This window comes from Cucumis sativus, chromosome 1 (genome assembly GCF_000004075.3).
Source record: "Cucumis sativus cultivar 9930 chromosome 1, Cucumber_9930_V3, whole genome shotgun sequence".
Classification (NCBI taxonomy): domain Eukaryota; kingdom Viridiplantae; phylum Streptophyta; class Magnoliopsida; order Cucurbitales; family Cucurbitaceae; genus Cucumis; species Cucumis sativus.
This window is the reverse complement of record NC_026655.2, coordinates 7598885-7621042: the sequence shown is the minus strand read 5'-3', so window position 1 is coordinate 7621042 and position 22158 is coordinate 7598885. Positions and strand designations below refer to the sequence as shown.

At 31.4% G+C, this 22158-nt stretch overlaps 4 protein-coding genes across 7 annotated transcripts; 2 read left to right on the top strand and 2 right to left on the bottom strand.

Annotated features, from left to right (window-relative positions):
• Positions 1-1871: 1871 nt before the first annotated feature.
• On the bottom strand, positions 1872-5643 carry LOC101209465 (probable 2-carboxy-D-arabinitol-1-phosphatase). Its single transcript, XM_004146554.3, has 7 exons — positions 5293-5643; positions 4944-5095; positions 3320-3439; positions 3124-3223; positions 2638-2777; positions 2471-2550; positions 1872-2317 (listed from the first exon to the last, which is right to left on the bottom strand). The coding sequence occupies exons 1-7, from the start codon at positions 5456-5458 to the stop codon at positions 2191-2193; spliced, it is 885 nt and encodes a 294-aa protein (XP_004146602.1). The 5' UTR covers positions 5459-5643; the 3' UTR covers positions 1872-2190.
• Positions 5644-6514: 871 nt separating this feature from the next.
• On the top strand, positions 6515-9813 carry LOC101209220 (protein LOL2). 2 transcript variants are annotated; one of them, XM_004146553.3, is made up of 4 exons: positions 6515-6735; positions 7683-7793; positions 8519-8628; positions 9309-9813. In XM_004146553.3, the coding sequence occupies exons 1-4, from the start codon at positions 6633-6635 to the stop codon at positions 9378-9380; spliced, it is 396 nt and encodes a 131-aa protein (XP_004146601.1). In that variant the 5' UTR covers positions 6515-6632; the 3' UTR covers positions 9381-9813. The 2 variants fall into 2 exon arrangements, with proteins under 2 accessions (XP_004146601.1, XP_011653178.1); XM_011654876.2 differs by having other exon boundaries at positions 6516-6735; positions 7680-7793.
• On the bottom strand, positions 7206-12719 carry LOC101208976 (DNA ligase 1). 3 transcript variants are annotated; one of them, XM_031888764.1, is made up of 9 exons: positions 12478-12713; positions 12302-12391; positions 11832-11891; positions 11690-11729; positions 11467-11560; positions 10865-10924; positions 10694-10785; positions 10517-10606; positions 7206-7456 (listed from the first exon to the last, which is right to left on the bottom strand). In XM_031888764.1, the coding sequence occupies exons 1-8, from the start codon at positions 12603-12605 to the stop codon at positions 10520-10522; spliced, it is 651 nt and encodes a 216-aa protein (XP_031744624.1). In that variant the 5' UTR covers positions 12606-12713; the 3' UTR covers positions 7206-7456; positions 10517-10519. The 3 variants fall into 3 exon arrangements, with proteins under 3 accessions (XP_031744624.1, XP_011653172.1, XP_004146600.1); XM_011654870.2 differs by lacking the exon at positions 7206-7456 and having other exon boundaries at positions 10184-10606; positions 11467-11542; positions 12478-12719; XM_004146552.3 differs by lacking the exon at positions 7206-7456 and having other exon boundaries at positions 10184-10606; positions 12478-12712.
• A 6815-nt stretch (positions 12720-19534) lies between these two features.
• LOC101208731 (E3 ubiquitin-protein ligase RMA1H1) lies at positions 19535-22145 on the top strand. The gene is made up of 2 exons (XM_011654861.2): positions 19535-19629; positions 21273-22145. The coding sequence occupies exon 2, from the start codon at positions 21321-21323 to the stop codon at positions 22041-22043; it is 723 nt and encodes a 240-aa protein (XP_011653163.1). The 5' UTR covers positions 19535-19629; positions 21273-21320; the 3' UTR covers positions 22044-22145.
• The last annotated feature ends 13 nt before the right edge of the window (positions 22146-22158 follow it).

Genomic DNA, 22158 nt, shown 5'->3' with positions numbered 1-22158 from the left:
ATTTTAAATGTCAAGAAAAATAAATACACATAGTTAGAATTTTGGTTTAGATTGCATTTACATCCATAAAACTTTCCAAGTTTTTTTTCTCTCTTTTGGACAAAACTCACCATCTCTCAAAATGGCATAAGAGGCTTATACTTTTTTAGGGAATAAATATGTGCATGATATATAGGTCATTTTCTAACTAAGAGGAGTCATGGGTTAAGAGATCAAATGATTAAGAGTAAAACCAAAACAACCACCATCATATTAAGATCAAAATAGTGTAAGAAATGAGCTGAGGGAGGACAAGACTAGAAATAAGGAAAGAAATTGGAGAAAGTGGCCCAAATACTCATTTTGCTCTTTAACCCGCCACTCTTTTATGGACCTACTTTATCATGTGAGCTAAAGAAAGGAAACCAATAAACTACAACGGATTACATCTAATAGTAGACAATAAATATCTACTTAGATCTATGGTAGTTTATTATAGACAAAACATAAAAACTTGTTATATTTATAAACATGTTGATTCAGTTTAATTTAAAAAATATTTCATTTTAAATTTTTAAAATCACACTAACTAAATTATAAATTTCTTAAAGTTATAGAATCACAAACAACAAATTTGTAATTTAACCATAAACCCAAAAAGAAAGAAATAGATGAGCCTTAGTTATTGTGTTAATAAATTTCTAAAGAAATTATTCTTAGATAAAAAAAAAATGACATTCTTAAATGTCACATTAATTACATATCTTACGTGGCATATTTGTCTGCATGTATCCAACGGTCACTGATCTCTATTTTTTTTTATCTACAAGAATGTTCAAATAATACATTAATTATATGTCCTTTTTTTGGGAGAATAAAATTGATTGCATTTTGTTATTTAGGGTTTGGATTTCTTAGATTTTGGAGAAAAACCCCTAATTAATTTAATACAAAATGATTGTTTAATATTAACAACGAATCTGATTGGTCTTAACCCAATTATTTTAAATCCAGGAAACTTACTTTCATTCAAATAATTTCCAGAAGGGTAGGAGAAAATATAATAACTTAACTAATTTGTCGAAGTTTAACTATATCGCAAAAACAACTCTTAAAGTATAATAGTAGTTTTAATTATACTTTCAAATTTTCGACAATAACAATTAAGTTTTTGAACTCACTAAGCTTAAAATAATAGTAAAAGTTGGATTCACAGTTATGTGAATTGAATTTGTATAGTCAATACAATTTGTACAATTACAAGCTTAATTTTAAAATTAGAAGCTTAATTTTAAAATTTTAAAAGTAGAATGGTATTCCAAAGTTAAAAGGTAGAAGTTCTTATTTCTCTAACAAAACAAAAACATATTCCAAAGTAATTTAACTATTACAAGTTTTTTTTTTTTTTTTTTTTTTTTTTTTAGAATTGTAGGAAGGTTTCTTTTTAACAAATACTACATATTTTTTTGACACTTTTGAGTGAAGTCTTTTTCACTCTCTCAATACATTTATGACTCATTCAATTTTTTCCCCTTCCTACTCTAAGGTTGTCTAACTCTTTTGCTTGTGTGTATTTATCCATGAGTCCTCACATTTCTTATTTATACGTTTGAATAAAATGAAAATTTTACATTCTTGAATTCTACAAATATTATAAATCCACACTTTTATATGTATTTCAAACATAATTCTTGAAAACACCTAGTCTACCCATATATATTCAACAACTTTCTGCATTAGTTTAGTAATTGTAATACTTTCTATTTTAACATCTTTCTGCAACAAGTTTCATGTGATAATTATTGGGGGCTTCAATTTCCTAGGAACACAAAAATAGTATTAGAATAACAATAAGGCTCAAAACATTGATTGCACAAAAATCCTTAAGTCAATTTGTAAAAAAAGACATCATAGTCGAAAATATTTTCAAATTATTGTTCAATCGGGGAAAAGTAAATCTCCACCACGTGGATGATCTTAAGTCAAAATTTCACTCTCAATTGTCCGAATCATCGCCCACCGTCCTTGAATTTTGGACTTAACAATATGTATTCACGTAACGTTTGAACAAAGTGGGGCAGTACAACTCTCATTTTTTATTAATTGAATCCCCAAGCCATTTACAAAACAAGCCTGAGATTTCATTTTCATGTATAAAATCATCTTTTATAACTCTCATTTCTAATTCTACATACTTAGCTTAGCTTGGTTTCAGTATAAATAGGTATGATCACTGTACATATGTGCTGTCATATTCAAAGATTGAAGCATTGCTTCTCCTCTATCATTGAACTTAAACACCGATATTCCGCCGTTGTTTATCTCGATTGATCGAAACCTGAACCATGAAACACATTGACCACAGAGTTCTCTTCAAGATTTTGGAATTTGGACGGTGTTAAATATTAACAAAGTATATACTTCTTTTTATGAGATCCAATATTAATTTTGGTTCAAATGGATATTATAAATGGCAGCATAACATACATACCTCTCAGGGCCAAGCCCCAACGCTGTGCAGACCAGTGCTCGCAATATAGACTTGTGAGTGACCACCGCAAAATTCTCCCCCTGATTATCAACGAAATACTTGTTAAAAGGCAGTCAAGCTCAAGCAAGCTTGTCATTGATATAATAGATTATGTGAACACATCTCACAGGTGATAATAAGATTTCCTTCCAAGCCTCTCTTGCTGTTGACCAAATTTTTCGAAGAGGGTAGACGCCATTTACGCAAAATTCAGCAGGATCTTCTCGCCACGTTGTGTACTCCTTTGGATAAATCTTCTTAGCATCCACTGCCTCCAAATTCTAATCATGATTTCTATGATCGAAACAGAATGTACAGAATGATGTATTCTAAGCAATATTTTAAGATCGACTAGACTTCTAAAATTGCAAATTTCAGAAGTCGGGTTATGAGATAAAGAAGTTCCAAGAGAAAAAAGTGTTTGTCCAAGAATTTAAAAGGGAGAATTCTCCAAAAACATTTTTCAATGTAATTGTAGATCATGGTGTTTAGTGTTTACTAGCTTGTTAGAACGCTGATGAGAAATTCAACTTCAAGTTATTTCCAAAGATAATCTTTACGATTATTAGTAAAATGGTGATCATAATTCTAGTACGCTCAAGCAGGGCACAGACCATTTTTCATTCCTTCGAGGAAAAACAAATGGGCTTCCTTCAGAGAATCAAGAAAAACCAGTTCTTCTTCTCTTCCTTGCCATAGAACTTCAGCAGTTGACTGCACTCAAGGAAATAAATGCAATTGGAAATGGAAATAACAGTAAATTATAATGAAGAAAAAGAATAAATATAAAATCTTTGGATCCCTCTCCACCTTGGCGCGTGATATTGGACTTGCGAAACATCTATCAAAATTTATGTTTGCCAAGGCTCTTCTGCATTTTTCTGCTTGCTGCACCCCTGTTTGTGTTAAGATAGATAAGTCCGAGCTTCCCTGCATGTTGGTTCAACAAAAGTAGGCTAAATGTAAAATAAAATCCTTGTGCAAGAACAAGAATGGGATTTGTACATCGAAGTCTAAAGTAGTTGCTTCCTTAACGGTCTTCTCAGATATAGAAATCTCAAAGTTTCATATTAGTAATCAAATTCAAGCAGGTATTCTTTAAAATAGATTCAAGTCATCTTAAGCGTGGATATTAGCAACTACCTGCACAATTTTCGTATTCATCAAAGAATAACACTTCAGACTTGGCAGCAAGATTAATGTTTTCACAGAGAGTTGAACTTTCCAAAGAAAAAATTTATATAATAATCTCTCTTTTCTCTCCTTCACTCTCCAATCTGTCAAAATTTTTGTGGTGGGATGTAGAAATTTATTGTGGCACACTTAGCAAAGGAAGTATTCTCCTTAGTCAAATATGGGGCATACATTATATAAATCAGGCTACCAATTAGTCCAGCATGTTGCTAACAGCTTAAGAATCAAAATCTAAAATATATTAAGAATTAAAGAAAAAATTACAAGATAACCCAAATATAGGAACTTGGAACCTCCCTTTTAAGAACTCTCACCCAGATCACTCCACAAAGTAGCCCAACCTTCACTCACTCACCCTCTTGCTATTTATACAACGTCCAGTAACTAACTTCCATTGTACCTCTTAATACTAACATACTAAAATCCTTATCTAGGTACCTAAAACAGCTCCAAACGTTTCTCTTAACGAATAACTAAACCAGCAAGCCGAAGAAAAGTAGATGGAAACTTGGCTGTTCTAGTCTGATGCAAGTCTCTAGAAGCACTAACTTTTCAATCTTGAAAGTTAGATCAAGAGGTGAGACTTTCCCTTGTACTTATAAGGCTAAACCAACATAATCATAGTAATTCATCCATGAGAATTCCATCATCCAACGTCTTCTTTGAACCAATGTGAGATCAACCAACAAGTTTTCCAAATAGCATAATCATAGTAATTCATCCATGGAGATGATCCCTCGTGCCAAACATTGACAAGGAAAGTCCAGAACAAACTAAATAGCTCAAAAACACAAACAAAAATGCATCCAAGAATTAAACAGACTGCAAGACAGCACAAGGCAATTGCTGTCAAGCAACACAAGGACTATGATTTGGTGTTTGTTTGTTAAATAGTTGATTGACCCAAACACTTGAGATGATGTGTGAAGGTAAATTTAATATTATATTACTCAATACTTCTCTCATTTGTGTGGACTTGAAATATCTAGCCGATCCAACTAGTGGAAATCACTATCAATTAGGGAGGAAATAACTACATTATAGGAGTTTGAACATAAGACCAGATACTATCTTAAATCATTGATTCATCTAAAAAATTAAACTAATAGAGAAGGTAAATTTAATATTAGATCATCTAATAATTTGTGTTGATTTTTTAAGCGCTTAAAAATGCTATTCAATTGCAATTGGAGCTAAAAATATTTTTTCAAGTATTCCCTAGAGAAGAAACAAAACAAACCTGTACTCTACTTTCTTCATTCCAAGTGCTAAGTCCATGCCTTACAAGAGTAACCTTCTTTGACGTAGAGATTGACCTTTCAGTTAGCGACGTTGTGGCTTTTCTAAAATCAAACGCTCCTCCAGTCATAGCATCACCATTTCCAAGCTTCTCTGCCATAAGTCATCCAAAGCAAGCCAGCAATCAGAAGTCATTGATATAAATAAAAACTCCATAACTAAGTGAAGCAACAAATAACTGCCCAGAGTAAAATCCATGTACTTTATTCGTCAAAATACACGGATTGGGTTGTGAATTCATGGAACGAGAAAAGAACAAGAACAGTAAACAGAGGAATCGATAATGTTACCGGTAGTTAGAGACAAATCTCGAGTGAAATTTGAGCAGTAAACAACCGAATTCTGAGAGGAGGGATTAAGTAGTAAAGGAAGACTCCGACGGTAGGATAAGCGGGAGCTGTAACTTGAAGTGGAAGTTAGAGGAAGGATGGCGATGGAAACAATCCCAAAAGCCATGTTGCTGAAGAAATGGGAGAGATTAGAGATTGAAATGGTTGATGGGGTTATGGGTATTTGCAATTATGGTGGTTTAGGGGTGTTGTTAGTGGCGGTGGTAGAGCAGATTTTTATGGTAACAACGACAGGGGAGTGGTGGGGAACAGTTGAAGAAGATGAATGGGTTTGATTATTTCGGGTTGTTTATGGTTCAATCCAAATCGCGGGAAGATCTTTTTATCCTCAATTAGGATCTTTTTTTTCTTTTTAATTTAAAAAAGACTTCCCTTTCTTAAATTAAATATTTTTGTTTAGCCACGTCATTCACCAGTTGGGGATAGAGCCTATTAACCACATAGCTTAGGTTGCATGATTATTATGATATCAATTACTTCATTTGCTTCAATGTTTATTTATTAATTGCAAGATCTATTTGTAAACGACATATTGTAGGTCTTTACAAGTGCATTTGGATTAACTTTATTTAATTTTTGTTAGAGTTACGTGATTCTTATATTATCCATTTTAAGATTAGAAGTTTGATTCATTTCTCGCATGTTTTAATTACAATTCATTACAACTAATTTAAAAAATAAGTCATTTTTTAAACATTAAGAGTACGTTTGGAGGAAGAAGTGATTTATGTGAGTGTTAGTGTTATGATAATCATGAAAGCATGAGCTTAGAGAAGGATTGAGAAATGAGTGAGAAGGATTGGGGAAGAAGTGGAATATAGTGAATAAAAGAGAAAATAAAGATTATAGAAAACGTGATCTTTTTCCAAATGTGAAGTTAATTAACATAGCTCACTTCACTTTTCAAACGTCCCTAAAGGATTTGATAATTGCTTGAAATACATTTTGACTAGTATATTTTAAACTACTTTTATTTAGAAAAAGAATGGAAATAATAATGACATTTTTAATATACTTTTGAACCTTAATTTTCATACATCAATTATTTGAAAGGACAGATCTTTTAAAAAATTCATAAACATGGCAAAATATTATAATAAAAAACACACGTTAGAGTTTGAAGATGGTTGAAGATAGCTCTAATTTTTAAGATTTATATTAAATGTTAAAACTAAAATGGCATAAGGGGAGAATTTGAGAAATTAGGGAGCCAATGCGCGGGACGCCGTTGTCCATGAAAACAGCAACACGATCGATTCTTAAGACCACAAATCCAGAGAATGGATGTTCATGAAATCGAGAAAGACGAAGATGACGGCCCTCCTCCTGGATGGGAACCCATCACTCCCTCGCTGCCTCTACCACCGCCACCGCAACTTTCTTGTGAGTGCTTCCCAGGTTTATTTCAGATTTTGTGTTTTCGAATCTTCGTCTTGGTTTTGAGATTCGATGCATTTAATTTCTTTCTCATCGCTGTCTCTTTATACATTTGATTGAACTTCTGCTGCTTGACTTTAAAAACTTAAGCTGACATTTTTCTTTTGTAAATTTTTGGACAATATTTTCTTGTGTTCGTGTTTGTGAGCGAATTGATTGGGTGGTTTCTTCCCACTGCTTGTAACTCCCGAATATGTTAACCTAACTTAGTAGGAAAACTCTTTTTGAAATTTGTCCAATTCGAATCTATGCACTGTGCGTTATTAATCTGCTTAAACACAATTATAGTTCAGACATAGTTTCAGTTCAGGGAGTCGATGCTCATCCAACCAAAAGTGCAGAGAAGTTAAGAGGATTGTTGTTGAGTTTTTTGTATGATTGACCCAAATTTAGATCGGCTAATGTCAAATGATCCAGATTCTGAAAAACAATGAAAATTAACATTTTGCAGACACAGTACTCTACTTAACCTCTCCTTACTGCCCATTTTCTGTTGCGGGTTTGCAACTTTGCAAATTGATGAGACCTTGAACACGATTCCAATACACATCCCAATTTTTTCATAACAATTCAAACTTTTGCCTATTGTTTAAATTTTGTGATCCTATGAGTTTTCTAAAACCTGAAATCTTGTTCGGGGTCTCATCCATTCGCGATAGATGAAAACCTGCGATCGTGAATGGACAACAATTTAACTTTGGTTAGTGATTTTGTTGCGACTTAAGCAAAATGTTAGTTTTCATTGTTTATAGAATACATATCATTTGATATTAGTGCAACCAAATTTCAGTCAAAACCTCATTCCTGTTAGCATGTTATATTGCAAGTCCCAAATATTGTCATTATATGTACTTTACTTAAAATATCTCATTTGAAAACGTTTTGATCAGCAGCTGACATGGCACAAATGGTCTGTGGTACATGCCGTCGCCTGCTTAAGTATTTAAAGGGAGCCAGATATGTTCAATGCTCTTGCTGTTCAACAGTTAACTTTGTGTTAGAAGGTTCCTTCTCTTTCCTTCCTTCTTTTTAGTTTTTACTATCATTTTCTTTCTTAAAAGTTGTCTTGTTCATATGCCATTAGCCTTTTTCTAATTTTTCACCAATTCCTAGGAATGTCTATGTTGGTTCCAAAATGCCCTTGTACATCTGTTTTCTTTCGACTGCTTCCTATTTCATTAGCGGGTTGATTGTTTGGCTGTAGTTTTGAATATTTGTTTCACGTGGTAGTGCTGGCCTGCTGGGTGGTGCCTGTGGATTACTTTCTTTTGAGCTATATGTAATAATTGAGGAAACTAGTTATCGTGTTAATGATTTACGTTATGTGATTGTGCCTCCAGACATTAATGTTCTACATAAAACCAAGTATTGTAGGATCTACAATATTTTTCAGATGAGGGATAGATGAGTTTAGCCACCTTACAGACATTCAAATCTAAATAAATTTCCCTCATTCCTGCATTCAGGTTATCCTCACCCTTGTTGTCGGAGCCACCTATTATAATTGCTGAATTCCATCGTCCTAGCCTTGGGACAAGCCAACACTAGTCAAGTTTATAAATTAAATAATTGTTCATAGCCTGAAATCCAATTGATCACTACTTTGTCATTTTTTTTCATGATTTACTATTCAACATCGACTCAAGAAGTCTTCATCACAACTTGCTGTCAATGTCTTATGATTCAACTTTTCCTTTTCTTTTATTAATACCTTACATTCTCTTTCCAGCTCACGAGGTTGGACAAGTTAAATGCGGTTCTTGTGCAGTGTTGCTTATGTACCCATATGGAGCATCATCAGTTAGGTGTTCCTCGTGTACCAGTGTGACAGAAATTGGGGTATGTCAATTTACATTCTGGCAAAGTTTTTTCTAGGAAAATATTTACAGTGGAGTCAAATCTTTCTGGTTGTCTCATTCATTCAATGTTGAAGCATGATTTGCTGGAAACGAGATTTTTCTTTAATCATTGGGTGATAAGTTTGTTCCTTGTCTAGAAGAAAATCTGATAAAGCATGGATGTGTTGAAACTAATCCTTCCAGTTCCCATCACTCAATGTGTTGGCAAGGACCATGGAGCAGAAGCCATTTTTCTACAGTCTCCTTGTTTGATGGAATTATATTGTAATGTGCAATATGGATCGAAGTAGATGCTTACCGAATTCATGCCAATTGATAGCATTAGAACTCTTTGAAAAAATATATATATATATAGTTTTAGTAGTACTTCGGTCCAAGTACTTTCAACATTGACTCACGTTTCTCTATTTTTAGAATACTCAAAATAGTCTTTATACTCTTAAATTTGCCTCAATTTGATTCTAATATTTTCAAAATGTCATTCCTTAAATACGTATATGTATATAAAAGCTCTTCATTTTCTAGGGAAACAAGGGTGATGATTTGGTATAATTTCAACTCTTTCTTGGCTTTGAAGCTTGATTGTTTATTAATTGTATGAATGAGAAACCCTGACTGACAGTAAATTTTAGCCTCTGACGGATTTAAATGGGTATGCAGGTTCATAATAGACGGCCACCGTGGTCTGTTCACCAGGGACAAGCAGCCCCTCCTACCAACTTTGTCCAATAGAATTTGTTTTTCTGAGTTTCTTTTAGGAAAAGAGGTTTCATTTTCTGAGTTTTTCTTTTCCGTTGCAGCCTTAATCAGCAGGCAGAGAGAAGGAAAAGAGAACACTATCAATCATTACTACCTCTTTTGTTTCTTTATTATTAGCTATTGAGTTTATGTAAAGAAACTTAGGAACTCACCTTCCCAACTTCTAACGTTTTTTTTCTTTTTATCTTAAGTTTTTTTGACTTGTGACTTGACTTCTTGCTTTATGTTCATTTTTTTTAATGCTGCTGATTGGAGCCTTATTAGTTGCTGCCAATCTCTGAGGTGTACTTAATTGTAATTTGTAAATGATGAATCTTTTTTGTTGTCAAATTGTTGAGGTGTAATTTATTGAGATGAACCGTCTATATTTTATTATCTATGATAGTTAAGTTTGATGATCCTTTAAGATATTAGGCGTATGTTTTTCTCATTAGCATTTTCACTTTTCGTTCCAATCTTAAATTTAAATGTTTAATAATTTAACTTTGGTAAACGAGGACTCTGCTTTCGAAAGAGGCAGTGAATGTTGGGTCCATAGTGTAGATATAAGGTCTAATAGCATATTGAATTTATATAAAGAAACAAGATTGTCAAATATGCCTTGACAGGGACAATGCAATTGCCCTTCTAGCATCCATCCATATCTTACTGAAAAGTTGAAATTTCGGCCTCTCAAAACTAATATTGGAATAGAAATTGTTTAAAATTCGGATTTGAAATGGTGTGGGGTGATTTAGAATTAAAATTTTCTGCTCTGTTTCAAGTTCAAACTTTCGTTTTGGAGTTCTTAAAGATTTTTCTCAAAGCAATCGTAACATTACAACTTGCAGAAGAAGGTAACTATTTTTTAAAGAGGCAGAGCGGCTACAACCATAGGCCAACCATTAAAGTTAAGAAAATGACCCTTATGACTCGATTGTATTTCAACAATCCAAACCATAAAGAAAGCTAATCCTCAAAGAGAGGATCACGGAAATATGTCTACTAGAATGTAGACTAGATAATTGCATCAAATAGTTTGCAAAAGAGGAGAGAAGACCTATTTTTTAGTACTAAAAAGAGTGATGCAGAGTAATCATATTATTGAATGTTTCTCAATCCACTAATACCTTTCAATCATCAGCTGGGAAGTCCTCATCTGAGCCAGTATCAAGAAATGAACCAAGAGTCTTCCTCAAAAGGCTGAAAGTCTTGTCATCCTATGTTCCAAATCCTATTTCCATTAGCATAAAGGTGGAAGGCGTTTGGTTGAGTTCTGATTTTATGAATTACAAGTCGTACTATACCTGCTTTTTCCTTTTCAAAGACTCTTCCAATTGAGCAATCTTTTCAGCACAAGCTTTCTCTTGTTCAGATATCAAGCTCCTTTCTCTCTTTCCTGTTACAAAGACGAAGGGAATTGGATAATAATCATCATAAAACGTTTCGATCTGATTGATCAATGACTTCTTGCTTACTCAGTTGTTCATATTTCGCGAACAGCCTTTCTTTCTCCTCTTCAAATTTTGAAATGGTATCTGCCAAAGCCAAACAGTATCTTGATTTAGGAAAATATGTTTAAAGAACCGCCTTGAAGAAGAAAGAGGTGGCTTTTCTTAGAGCTCCCAAGGGTTTGAGATCATAGGCCCATAGTGAATATACCAGAATATCTGATAGATTGGTAGTAGTTAAATGAAATTAACTTGAAATTTTCAACCAACTAGTGAAAGGTTCTTCAATACCAATATATCATACACATTTAGTAAGGATTCCAAAAGGCAAAGCTACTAGTATCGATGGAACACACATATTGTAGTTGAGGACCTAATTCCATGGTCAAAGCTTCAATTGCCACTCACCACTATGATGTCTCTCAAAGATTGAGGATTCTTCTATGCTATGGAATGAAACCTAACTTCGTGAATGCGATCTTGGAAAATTATAAAGCATGGTAAGGATTTACTCATGATAAAGGTCTTGCTCCAGTTGATATTTTATAAATAAAATGAAAATTAGTCAGAGCAGTAGTAAATATTAAATAATGCACATTTCTGACAATAATACTCGAAGTGGATGTTACCTTTTATGGCCTGAAGATGTGTAGCTTTCTCTTTTGTGAATTTCTCGTAAAGTGCTTGGAATTTTGCAGTCTCGTCCTTCAAACAGTTTTCACACTATAAAGAAGCCGTATTGATTTTAACACAACATATGGAAAATGCATTAATGAAATGTAACTAGAAACGAAATATAATGACTTCAAATTTGCGCTTGGCCTCTAATTCAAGTCGTGGTTATCCACCAACCTCTTTTGAGCTTTTCGATAGAGCTTTTGCAAAATTTTGCCTGATATTGGTTGGAGGAATTAAATTGCATTCATTCGTTTATAACTAATAACCAAAAATTGAAGCAAGCAACATCAGAACTCTGTATAGTTCTAAAATCTACCTGTCCTTCTCAAGTTTAGATTTCACCTCCTCAATCATTGTTCTCATCTCAGTCGCTACACTGTCAGTAACATGAAATTAACATTTAAAACATTGTTCTAGTGCGAGACAAGAAGAGTATCGGCTCAGAAAATAAATGAACTCCTCAGTCAATAAAAAGCGGCATGGATTGAAGTTGGAAAACGGTAAAATGTTTGACAGACACGGTGAGACGAAGCAAGTCTGATCCAGTAAACTAAGTTTGAACAGGCTATCATTTCAAGTTTATAATGAATCACATCAAACAAATCATAAAACCAAACTACGAGTAAGGCCAGGTCAATTCTACCAGAAGAAGAAAAACGAAGGTATAAATGAGCAGCCGTACAAAGAAATTCGAGAATCGGAAATAAATATACAAGAACACAAAATTTCAGCAGCTCCAGACTCGAGTCAATAAAAGTACCGATCGAACAAAACCACTCAAATTACCTTGAGATCGTCTCTTCATTCTTCTTCAGGTCGTCCTTATGAGCTCTCTCTTTGATCTGATTCAACGCCGACACTATTCCTTTAAGATCGCTACAAACCGTAAACATCATTGTTAAGATACTCCAAAACATCACCAGAAAGTGGAACAGAAATGGAAAAAAGAAAATAGTGCGTACTCGGAAAGGTCGAGATCAAGGTCGATATCATCGTTGGTTTGCTTCCTTTGATCGGAGCTCGAGAGATCGGTGTCGGAGACTCGCTTCCTGGATCTTGTTTTAGCAGTAGGAATTTTGATGTTCCCCATCTTGATGAAAGTTGAAGAAAAAACTTAGGAATTGAAGATGGAGAACCGTTCTGTTTCGAAGCGTTTGGAAATTTTGAATTACCAAAGATTTGTAAAATATTTGGCGCGCTAGTAGCGCTTCATTTGGCTGTGAATTCAAAACTGTTTTTCGAAGGACCAATCACTTGTGTCCACGTTGATACTTACAATTTTTCTCTTTTTAAGAGTAAATGTCTAAATGATAGTATTCATAACATGTCTGCTTATACTATCCATCTCTAAGTTTGAGATTTAATGTAAACACTTTATATAGTTAGAAAAAAACAAAAGTTCTAATTAGTTTAAAATCTCCTCCAATTCCAAAATCAAAATTTTCACTCAAATTTATAAGCAGTGACTATCTAAGTACAAAAAATGGTCAATAAAGAAATATCATCCTTGATCACATCAAAACTCGTACCTAATCACGACCAAAGACTTATTTGAATTATAAAAAAAAGATCAACGAAGTCTTTTATGGTTGGAATTTTGTGATGGGTGTGCTTTCTTTCTTTTTCTTCCATATTAGTTATCTAAAGAATAGTTATGATTCGATTTCTCATATAGTAAATAGTAAAAATATGGTTTAAGCGTTCTTTGAAAGGTTAAGATTACTACTACAACTTTTGAAAATTTAGGGATGTTTTAAATGAGCTACCGATTATTTTTCTCATATATAACAATAACAATTTTATTTTTTCAACTTTTTATAGTTTAATGGATGTTTAAAGATCTTATTGATCATGGAAGATTTTTATCACCTAAATCCATATTCACCACTACAAACTAGCTTTAGAGTCAAGATTGGGTTAAACATAAAAAACACGTGAATTTCTCAGTTAAACCGTTTAAAGCCCAAGATAACTAATGTGAAGCGATTGTAAAGGCTTTTTGCAAACTAAACTAAATGACATGAAATAGAAGCAAGAAAAGAATCAATATAAGAAATCCTAGTTTGGGTTATCATGGAGTTTTCTAATCCAAAATATTTGATCACATAAATCTCATTACTCAACTAAGTAATCTTTAGCGTCAAACCAATTTAATCGAAAAGGCTAATTAAATTGTCGTAAACAACTAACTCGTCCAAATTGAAAAAGAATGAAAAGCATGCAATTCTAATTCTTCTTAATTGCATGCGTTAGGATTATCTAGAGTCCGAGTTAGGTTGAGTATCTAATTTTCAAGCGCTTAATTTAGCAATTAATTGGTTTAATTTAAAGTGGTTTGATTAATTAGGTAAATGTATTTTTTATTTTTATTTTTATAAGAAATAAGAAATATTAATTTATGGTTAGAAAAATACATTCTACGAAAATTCTAAATATGTATATCGTTATTTGATAAAAAAATCGTGTATCATGTACAACCATTTGTTAGGGCCGTCCAACGCCAGAAGGCATTTACCATCATTAAAGGGAAAATTGGGCCATGGCACGTACCATCTCTATCATCCGAAATGAACTGATTTTAATATGGAGTTTAGTTATAAAAAAATATGCAGAAACATTATATTATATGGCCAAGCCTAAGGTTGGGGTTTCGGTTTTTAGTACCCGTCTTTATTTTGGGTACATGTCCCTACCAACTAAAAGCAAGTCTAGTACTGTCCTTGTCCCAGGGAGTAACTTCCAGTAACAGTAACAAAAAGAAGAAACTTTTGTACAAATTAGATTAGATTTTACATGAAAAATGTTTTCTTTGAGTAGAAAAAAAGTATGCCTATATTATACGTCTTTCCAGTACTAGCTATTTTGTTTTTATTTGTTCATACTTTTTTGAAATACCATCCTTCTCTTTTATTAACTTTTGAAAATTGAAAAAACGTTTTTTTTTTTTTTTCCCTTGTGTATGTATGTGTATTGGAATTTGGCTAAGATGAATCCAAATATTGTAGTTAAAAAAATTATAAGAAAATGAGAGAAAATAAACTTAATTTTAAAAAAAACAAAATAGTTAATCAAGAGAATTGTATCGTTGTTTCTTTCGAAGAAAATATTGATATACAATTGTATCCTTTTCTCTTGCATCATTCTTTTGGTCTAGTGAATGTTTTTATAACACAACCATTGACAAATATTGGTGCTTATTGCTCTTTCTCAAAAAAAAATTATTTTACTTTATTGATGAATGGATGTATCAATAAACCTAAATGTTTTTCAACCGCTTGGAAGCATATAACAATGAAATCATTGTCTTTATGAATTTTAAATTAAGGGATGAATAAAATTTACGAATGCAAGTATCATTTATGAAAGACGACAAGTGAATGATACTTGAAACAAGTTTTGTGATAACTTGAAATAGAGTAACAACCCTATGATTAATCTGCTGTGAAAGGAAATTTTTTTGACAATTTGGCAAGGTGACAATGCATGAAGTTCTAAACTTTGTCATTGAAGACGATATTGTAAGATTTGAGCTAATTTTCGTCCTGTTCTAAATAAATTATAACCTTTCTCATGGATTATAAATGCTATATATATATATATATATAGATTGTGTTTCTAAGGCTCAAATCCTTAGATGGATTAAGTTAATGCATATTGCTGATATTTAAATTCTATTTTAAGTAAATTTGTAATTTTATACTTTTAAAAATAAGGTTATTATACTTTTTTTCCTTTAGAAAAACAAATCTTTTATAAAACCTCGTGAATATGCTAACTGGGATGGAGAATGGTTACAAATCAATGGTCGAGTTGGGGTTAAAAGTAAACCCAATGTGGTCAAAATATCAAATAGGTTTCAAATCTAACCAAATGTAGGCACAAAACGTTTGTTAGGGATTTTGCTAAAGAAGCTATTCATCATCCACCAAATGCGAAGTTCTTCAAACTAAAATTGTGGTTCGCAAATCATCCTTCCATCGTCTATGAACGTCAGTTCCATGGGTTCTTCTTTTGATTCGACTTCTATAAACCCATGCATTGATCTAACCTTAAACAAGGGAGGAGGATGGAAATTAATTTGGTAACCACTGTTTTCGTTTGAAAACCTCCATATTTGGCGGATGATGAAGAACCTCGCTCTTTTAGCAAAATCCCTAACAATGGTGCCTAAATTTAGTTAAATTTTAGCCTAAATTTAGTTATATTTGACCCTATTTGATATTTTGATCCCTTGAGTTTTAACCCAAACTCAATTCAATAACTTTTAACCATTCTCCATCAAAGTTGGCATATATATATATATGTATTTTGCCAAACTCATCAACCTTGTAACAATGATTTAATAACAGTGTATATTTTAAAATTTTATTAAAAGTACGTAATCTAATATTGGATAATTAAAAGTAAAACAAACATGAAAGTATAGAGACTAATACTATATTTTATGTAACTTTATTATTAAAATAAGAAAGGAACCGTGTCAATTTGACTTATAATATATGTCTGTGAATATTCATAAAGGAAAACAAAATTTAAGCTATAGATATTTTTTAGGTTGGACGTTAACTTGTGTCTGCCAGTCACAAGAACCCATCTAAAGACCTTTTCCATGGAGTTCCTTCTACAAACATTTTTTCCTCCCCAAACTAGTGGGTTAGATAGTCTAAGATAGATTGTTTTTAATATAACAAAATGATCAACCCAACTATTTTAAAATATAGCAACGTTGATAGACAAATCTATTAGTGTATTTCAATATCTATCATAGGTAGATTCGAAAACTTTACTATATATTTTACCAAAAAAACTTATCAACAAGCCACACGAGAACAATTGTTCATCAAGTTGATTTGAACTTGAGCAACAAGAAAATCTAAGTATAATACTCATTGTTTTAGGAGAGGTAGCAAAACTGGTGATTAAAATTTGGAGAAATGCTTTTGAATATATTTAAATTTTCATGTTGGGATAATGATAAAAAAATAAAAAAAAGTTCAAGAAAGTTAACCTAATATGAAAATTTAATTATGATTTATCAGATAAAAGACTTTGTCCAATCAAAAAGAAAACTAACCAAATCACTAATACTGGACATAAAGAAAAACATTCATCTTGAGAGAGTTGTTAGTATAAAAATGATTGATAGAATTTTTTAGTCTTTATTCATTCCATGTTTATAGAGTTATCATTATATTTCATTTCTCTCTCTCTCAATAATTGTTTATATAATATATCATTTTTACGTATTCAATGATAGGGATGGATGTTTATTTCACTAGATTGAGATTTACTTAATATTAATATTTTTTTTTCAAAATTTCAACAAAATTTAGTTGAATATTGTAAAGATGTATTATATTTATAAATCTTCTTACAAATAATATTGCTCAGTGTGCATTATTGTCCGTCAAATAAAATAAATCTTATATCTTTTTCTAAAATTTTGACGTTGATAATTCTATTCGTGTTAAATATAGTTATAACAACGTTGTAGATTGATGACCAAATTTAATATAGCCAAATGAACTTTCCTTTCGAAATTAGAGGATTTTTCATGGCAAATGACACAATTTGAAAAAATATTAAAAATATAATCAATATTATAAAAAAATGTATATGAAAATGTTACCAATTGAGTTTCTTTTACATTTTTATTTATTATAATTCTAATTTTATGTTGTTATCAATAATATTTTAATATTTAAATGTAATATCGAAATATCATTGATAGAATTTAATAACAAATTATCAAAAAACCAAGTCTATCACGGATATATTATTCTACTTTTATATTATTTTATATAGAAATATCATTATATCTATATCAATGATATTTTTATTCATTCACAATCAACTCAATGATTGATTTTTATTTATGCTCAACTTCATTTGTCATATCAATCCTTGAGTCTCTGAGTGGGTTTTTGACTACTTTTTTTAATAAAAAAATTCATTTATCTAAAAAAGTAAAGTTGTGTCCCCACATTTCATATTTCCTTTCTTTTCATGGGGGACGTTCCTCTGTTACACATTGTTACTTATATACTTTTTCGAGACATTTACAAAAATAACAAAAAAAATTATAATAATAGAGCTTATGTTACTATATTATTTAAATTGCAAAAGTAAAAAATTTAAAAGTTGATAACTGTGATAGACCTTTTGAAACACTTTAATAACCCACCAAGCGGTATAATTAATTACTTGTCATATTTATCATATTCGCAATATGCAAAAAAAAAAAAATGTATTTTTTCTAATTTATTTTCGTACTTTTTTTTAATTACATAGGTCTATCTTAATTTTGAATAATGACTAATTACCTTTTTACCAACAATTTTTTTTTTTCATTATTGGAGAATTTGAGAGTTACTTAATAGAAAAACCAAAGATTTTATTTATTTATTTATTTTAATAGTCTTTCATTCTCTCTTTTTGAAAAAAAATATCATATTTATTATTTGAATACCATATACGGTGGTTAGTTATTTTTATTTGTAACTTTAAGTTGAATAATAAATAATTCCTTTTTTGCAAATTAGATCAACCCTTCTTTAATTTATAAATAATAAATTTAACATCAAGAACAAGTAATCAAGATGTTGATAATCTCACATGAGAGAAACAAAAAAGACTCACACTTCTTATAAGATTAGATGACTACACATCTCATTTCTAATTGGTTTTGAGATAGAATTTAATACTATCAAACATAGTATCATAACTTATTAAGCATAAATGTATATTTGATCCAAGATAGGTTTAAAAAAAGACTCTCACTTCTTATAGGATTAGATCATATTGAAATTCTACATTCTTATCTCAACCCATCTAAAAACATTAGCCATTTTGACTTTTTTCATTTAGAAAGAAAGTTATAGTTGCTTAACTCAATTGGAAACTATTCTAATTTGAAATTAGTGTGAAAAATATGAGGTGAGTTTGTAATTATTAAAATTGTGTTGAAAATAAAAAAATTAAGAAAAATGTGACTTGTTCAAAATTAATTAAATGTCTTGGAATTTTCTTTTGGTCCAAAAACATAAAGATAATGACAATTTTTTAATATAATTTTCTAATCAAAAAGTGAGACATAAAACAAATCAACATATAATATAAATTAAAAATGAGAAAAGTAATACAAATATGTAATTCTTTTGGTTTATAAATTTAAAAATTAGATTTTAAAAAAAAGATGGTGTCACGTCAAGTCCTATAAGTAAATAATAACAATAACCATATTAAAAAGTGATTATAGAGTTTGAAAACTCACATACTTACTCAAATGTAAATGTAATGTAACTCATAATGACAAAAAAAGTACTTTTCTAAATTAGATGTTTGATGTGAAAATGTAAAACATTCTCTTTTACACGTATAATAGATTCATAAATTTTAAAATGTATAACACTATATAAACTAGCAATTTAAATTTGTGTTGCTTTATATAACCTTCTCTTTTAAAATATATAAATGTATCAAACACAAAATTAAAGACTTCCATGTAGGTTTGCATGCATATACATAATGTTATTAGAAAAATATTTGATATAAAATAAAAATTGGAAGATTTATTAAAAATTAAGAAATATTAAAAGATAAAGTTGTATTAAAATTTCTTCCATATATAACTATTTTCATATTTTCCTAGGTTATTAAAAACCACTTCTTTCAAACTTATACCTATATCATAATTACATAAATTTAAATATCTAATTTGATTTAAATTTTAACGCTTATTAAAGTTTGACATCTTAAACATTGTAATTGAAAGTCTAAAGATATAATTACAATTATAATTATCATTATTATCGTTGGAGTAATTTTTGTAATTTATCTCCAACATAAATATTAAGAATTATTATAGATATATCAATTAGATTTAAAATAATTAAACATATTACTCCACTAATTACGTAACTTGGTGATGTAGGGTCAAGAATCTTAGCTTTAGTATACACATCACCCAACTCCCGTAAATACAAAACTATTTTGTCTATAAATTGATTCCGCCTCCCCCCTCCCCCCCCCGCCTTACTCATTTTCCACTTTCTCGCTTACATAATTTCATGGTAAAACATTTTTGTTCAAGCTCCTCAAATTCACACCTCTCGGTAACTGAGCCTTTCTTTCTTTCTTCTTTAACACTTCAAGCAGCTTTCCTCTGATAATTTTCCTGGAAACTGATTTTTCTTTTTCTTCACCATCTTTCAATTTCGTTCAATTATTCATCGTAGGTTTCGTTTCCGATTTCCCCCTTATTGAGAAACTTAAATTTGTTGTGTCTCTCTTTGTGAAATGCATTATTTCGATTTATTATTCAGAGTTGGAACTGTTTTGGGATTGAAATCCGTGGCCGTTCTTTACTTTTTTTTTTTTTTTTCTGTTCGTTCTGTTTGGATTTGGTTTTCAGTTCATCGATCTGTGTGGATTAACATTCTTAATAGCGATAAACATCGGCCGCTCTTGTTCACTTATATGAAGAAATCAATCCTCTGTTTTTTACTCTTTTCAGAAATTCGTTTTTAACTTTGAAGATCTCGTTTGATATTATGAATGGTGATTCTTAAATTCTAGATGTTCACATTGACATGATTGGATGAAGAAATATCAAGTTCCTTTTTCTTTTTTCTTTTAGTACTTTAGCATCTTCAAACTAGATTCTTTTTCGTATTTCATCCGAAGATTTTCTAGCTTCTACTTAACATTTCTCTTTTTCCATAAAGTAATTAATTTTAACATTGGCATCAATAAAAAAAACTCAACTTGACAATTCTCTCATTTTAAGAAAAGAAAAAAGAATACAGAACCTTGACATTTCTCTTGTTCATTTAACAAATGTATAAGAAATGGGGTTTGGGGGGTTTTGAAGTCAAAGGTTTGATAACTAATACCGAGATCAATTCAAAATTTTGTTGAATTGATTTTTAGAAATTTTAGAGTTTGAATTATAGTTAGGATTTAGTGTTTGTGTTTGATAAGATCATCACCGTTTATGAGCTTTTTATCAGGCCATAATGAATATTTTTCTAAGTTTAATCAAATTAATACTAACATTTAAAACTATAAAGATTAAATTTGTTTGGTCTCAAAAGAGAGTGGAACGAGAAACTTTTGAACATAGAGTTTGGAGGTTTCACGATTAGAAAATTCCAAATTCACTTAGGGAACAAATTTGTAATTTAAACAATTTTTTATTAAATGTGTGGCAGAAAAAAATACAATTTTTTTTAGAAGAAAGTTTGAAATTTACAAGGTAAGAGATCAAAATAGATTAATTAAAAACTTAAGAAGTAAGTTAGGTTTAAACTTATTTTTGAAATTATTTCCACTAATTCTAAGATTTTTCAGACTAGTATATATTGAACTTTTAGTCAGGTAATTGTACATTAATAAATCATAACCAAATTAGTTCTAATTATTGTCTAGAATTGGATGGATATACCCTTAACTTCATAAAAGCCACAAACTTTTGATCACATTAGTATCTGCCTAAGATTTTTGTGGTTTTGTACCACTTGGCTTGACAATCTAACCACATTTAACAACTTTGGGCCACGACAAAGACAAGACTGTAGGCTGTAAGAATGAACAGTTCCTTGGCACATTATGAGTCGTAAGAAATTGTAACACATTTTTCTTATTTTTTGACCTTTCCTCTGTTGAAGTTTCTCATCAAAACGCTTTCAATTAGTTATAGATCAAGACATGTTTCACATTTATTCTTCCAAATCTTATGTGAAGTTATCCATTTCAGGTCAAATCCTAGTGTGAAGCTAATTTGTAGAAGGCTTATAGAGATAACATGGGCTTTGAGCACTACTTTTCCCATGGATGGAGGAAGCAAATCCCAGCTTCAATGGAAAATTCTGAGAAGTTTAAGCCTTGTTTTGATTGCAACATTTGCTTAGACTTCGCATCTGACCCTATAGTTACCCTTTGTGGCCACCTCTATTGCTGGCCTTGCATTTACAAGTGGCTTCACGTCCAGAGCGCTTCCCTCGCCCCCGACGAGCCTCCGCAGTGTCCGGTTTGCAAGGCCAATATTTCCCACACGACAATGGTCCCTCTCTACGGCCGTGGTCAATCGGCTGAACATGCTGAGGTTGATGCCAGAGGGATGCTTATACCTCCTAGACCATCAGCTTTTGGCAACAAGGCTCTAGCAACTATCAGATCTAATAATGCTTCTAGCCAGCAGTTTGCTTATGGAGACCTAGATCAAAACCAAAACTACAACTTTGATGTGTATGATAGCTATGAAGAGGACTCAGGCAGCTCGTTGTTTAGCCTCGAAGACAACCCGGTTGGAAGCTCTCATCATCCTACGGCCGGGATGCTCGGAGAGACAGTTTATGGTAGGTTCTATTGGGACTCAGAGAACATATACCGACACCCGAATTCTTATGGTTTAAGTGGGAGTAATAGTCCTCGGTTGAGAAGGCAGGAAATAGTGGCTGAGAAATCGCTTAACAAAATATATTTTTTTCTTTTCTGTTGCTTTCTTTTGTGTCTTGCTGTATTCTAATTACAATTGGAGATTTGTGTAGGCTCTCATTTGTAACCAGTTTTGTAAAGGGATATGAAACTTTGGTACCATAGATTAATTAAACACACCACATTTTGTGTAGCCTTTGATTCCT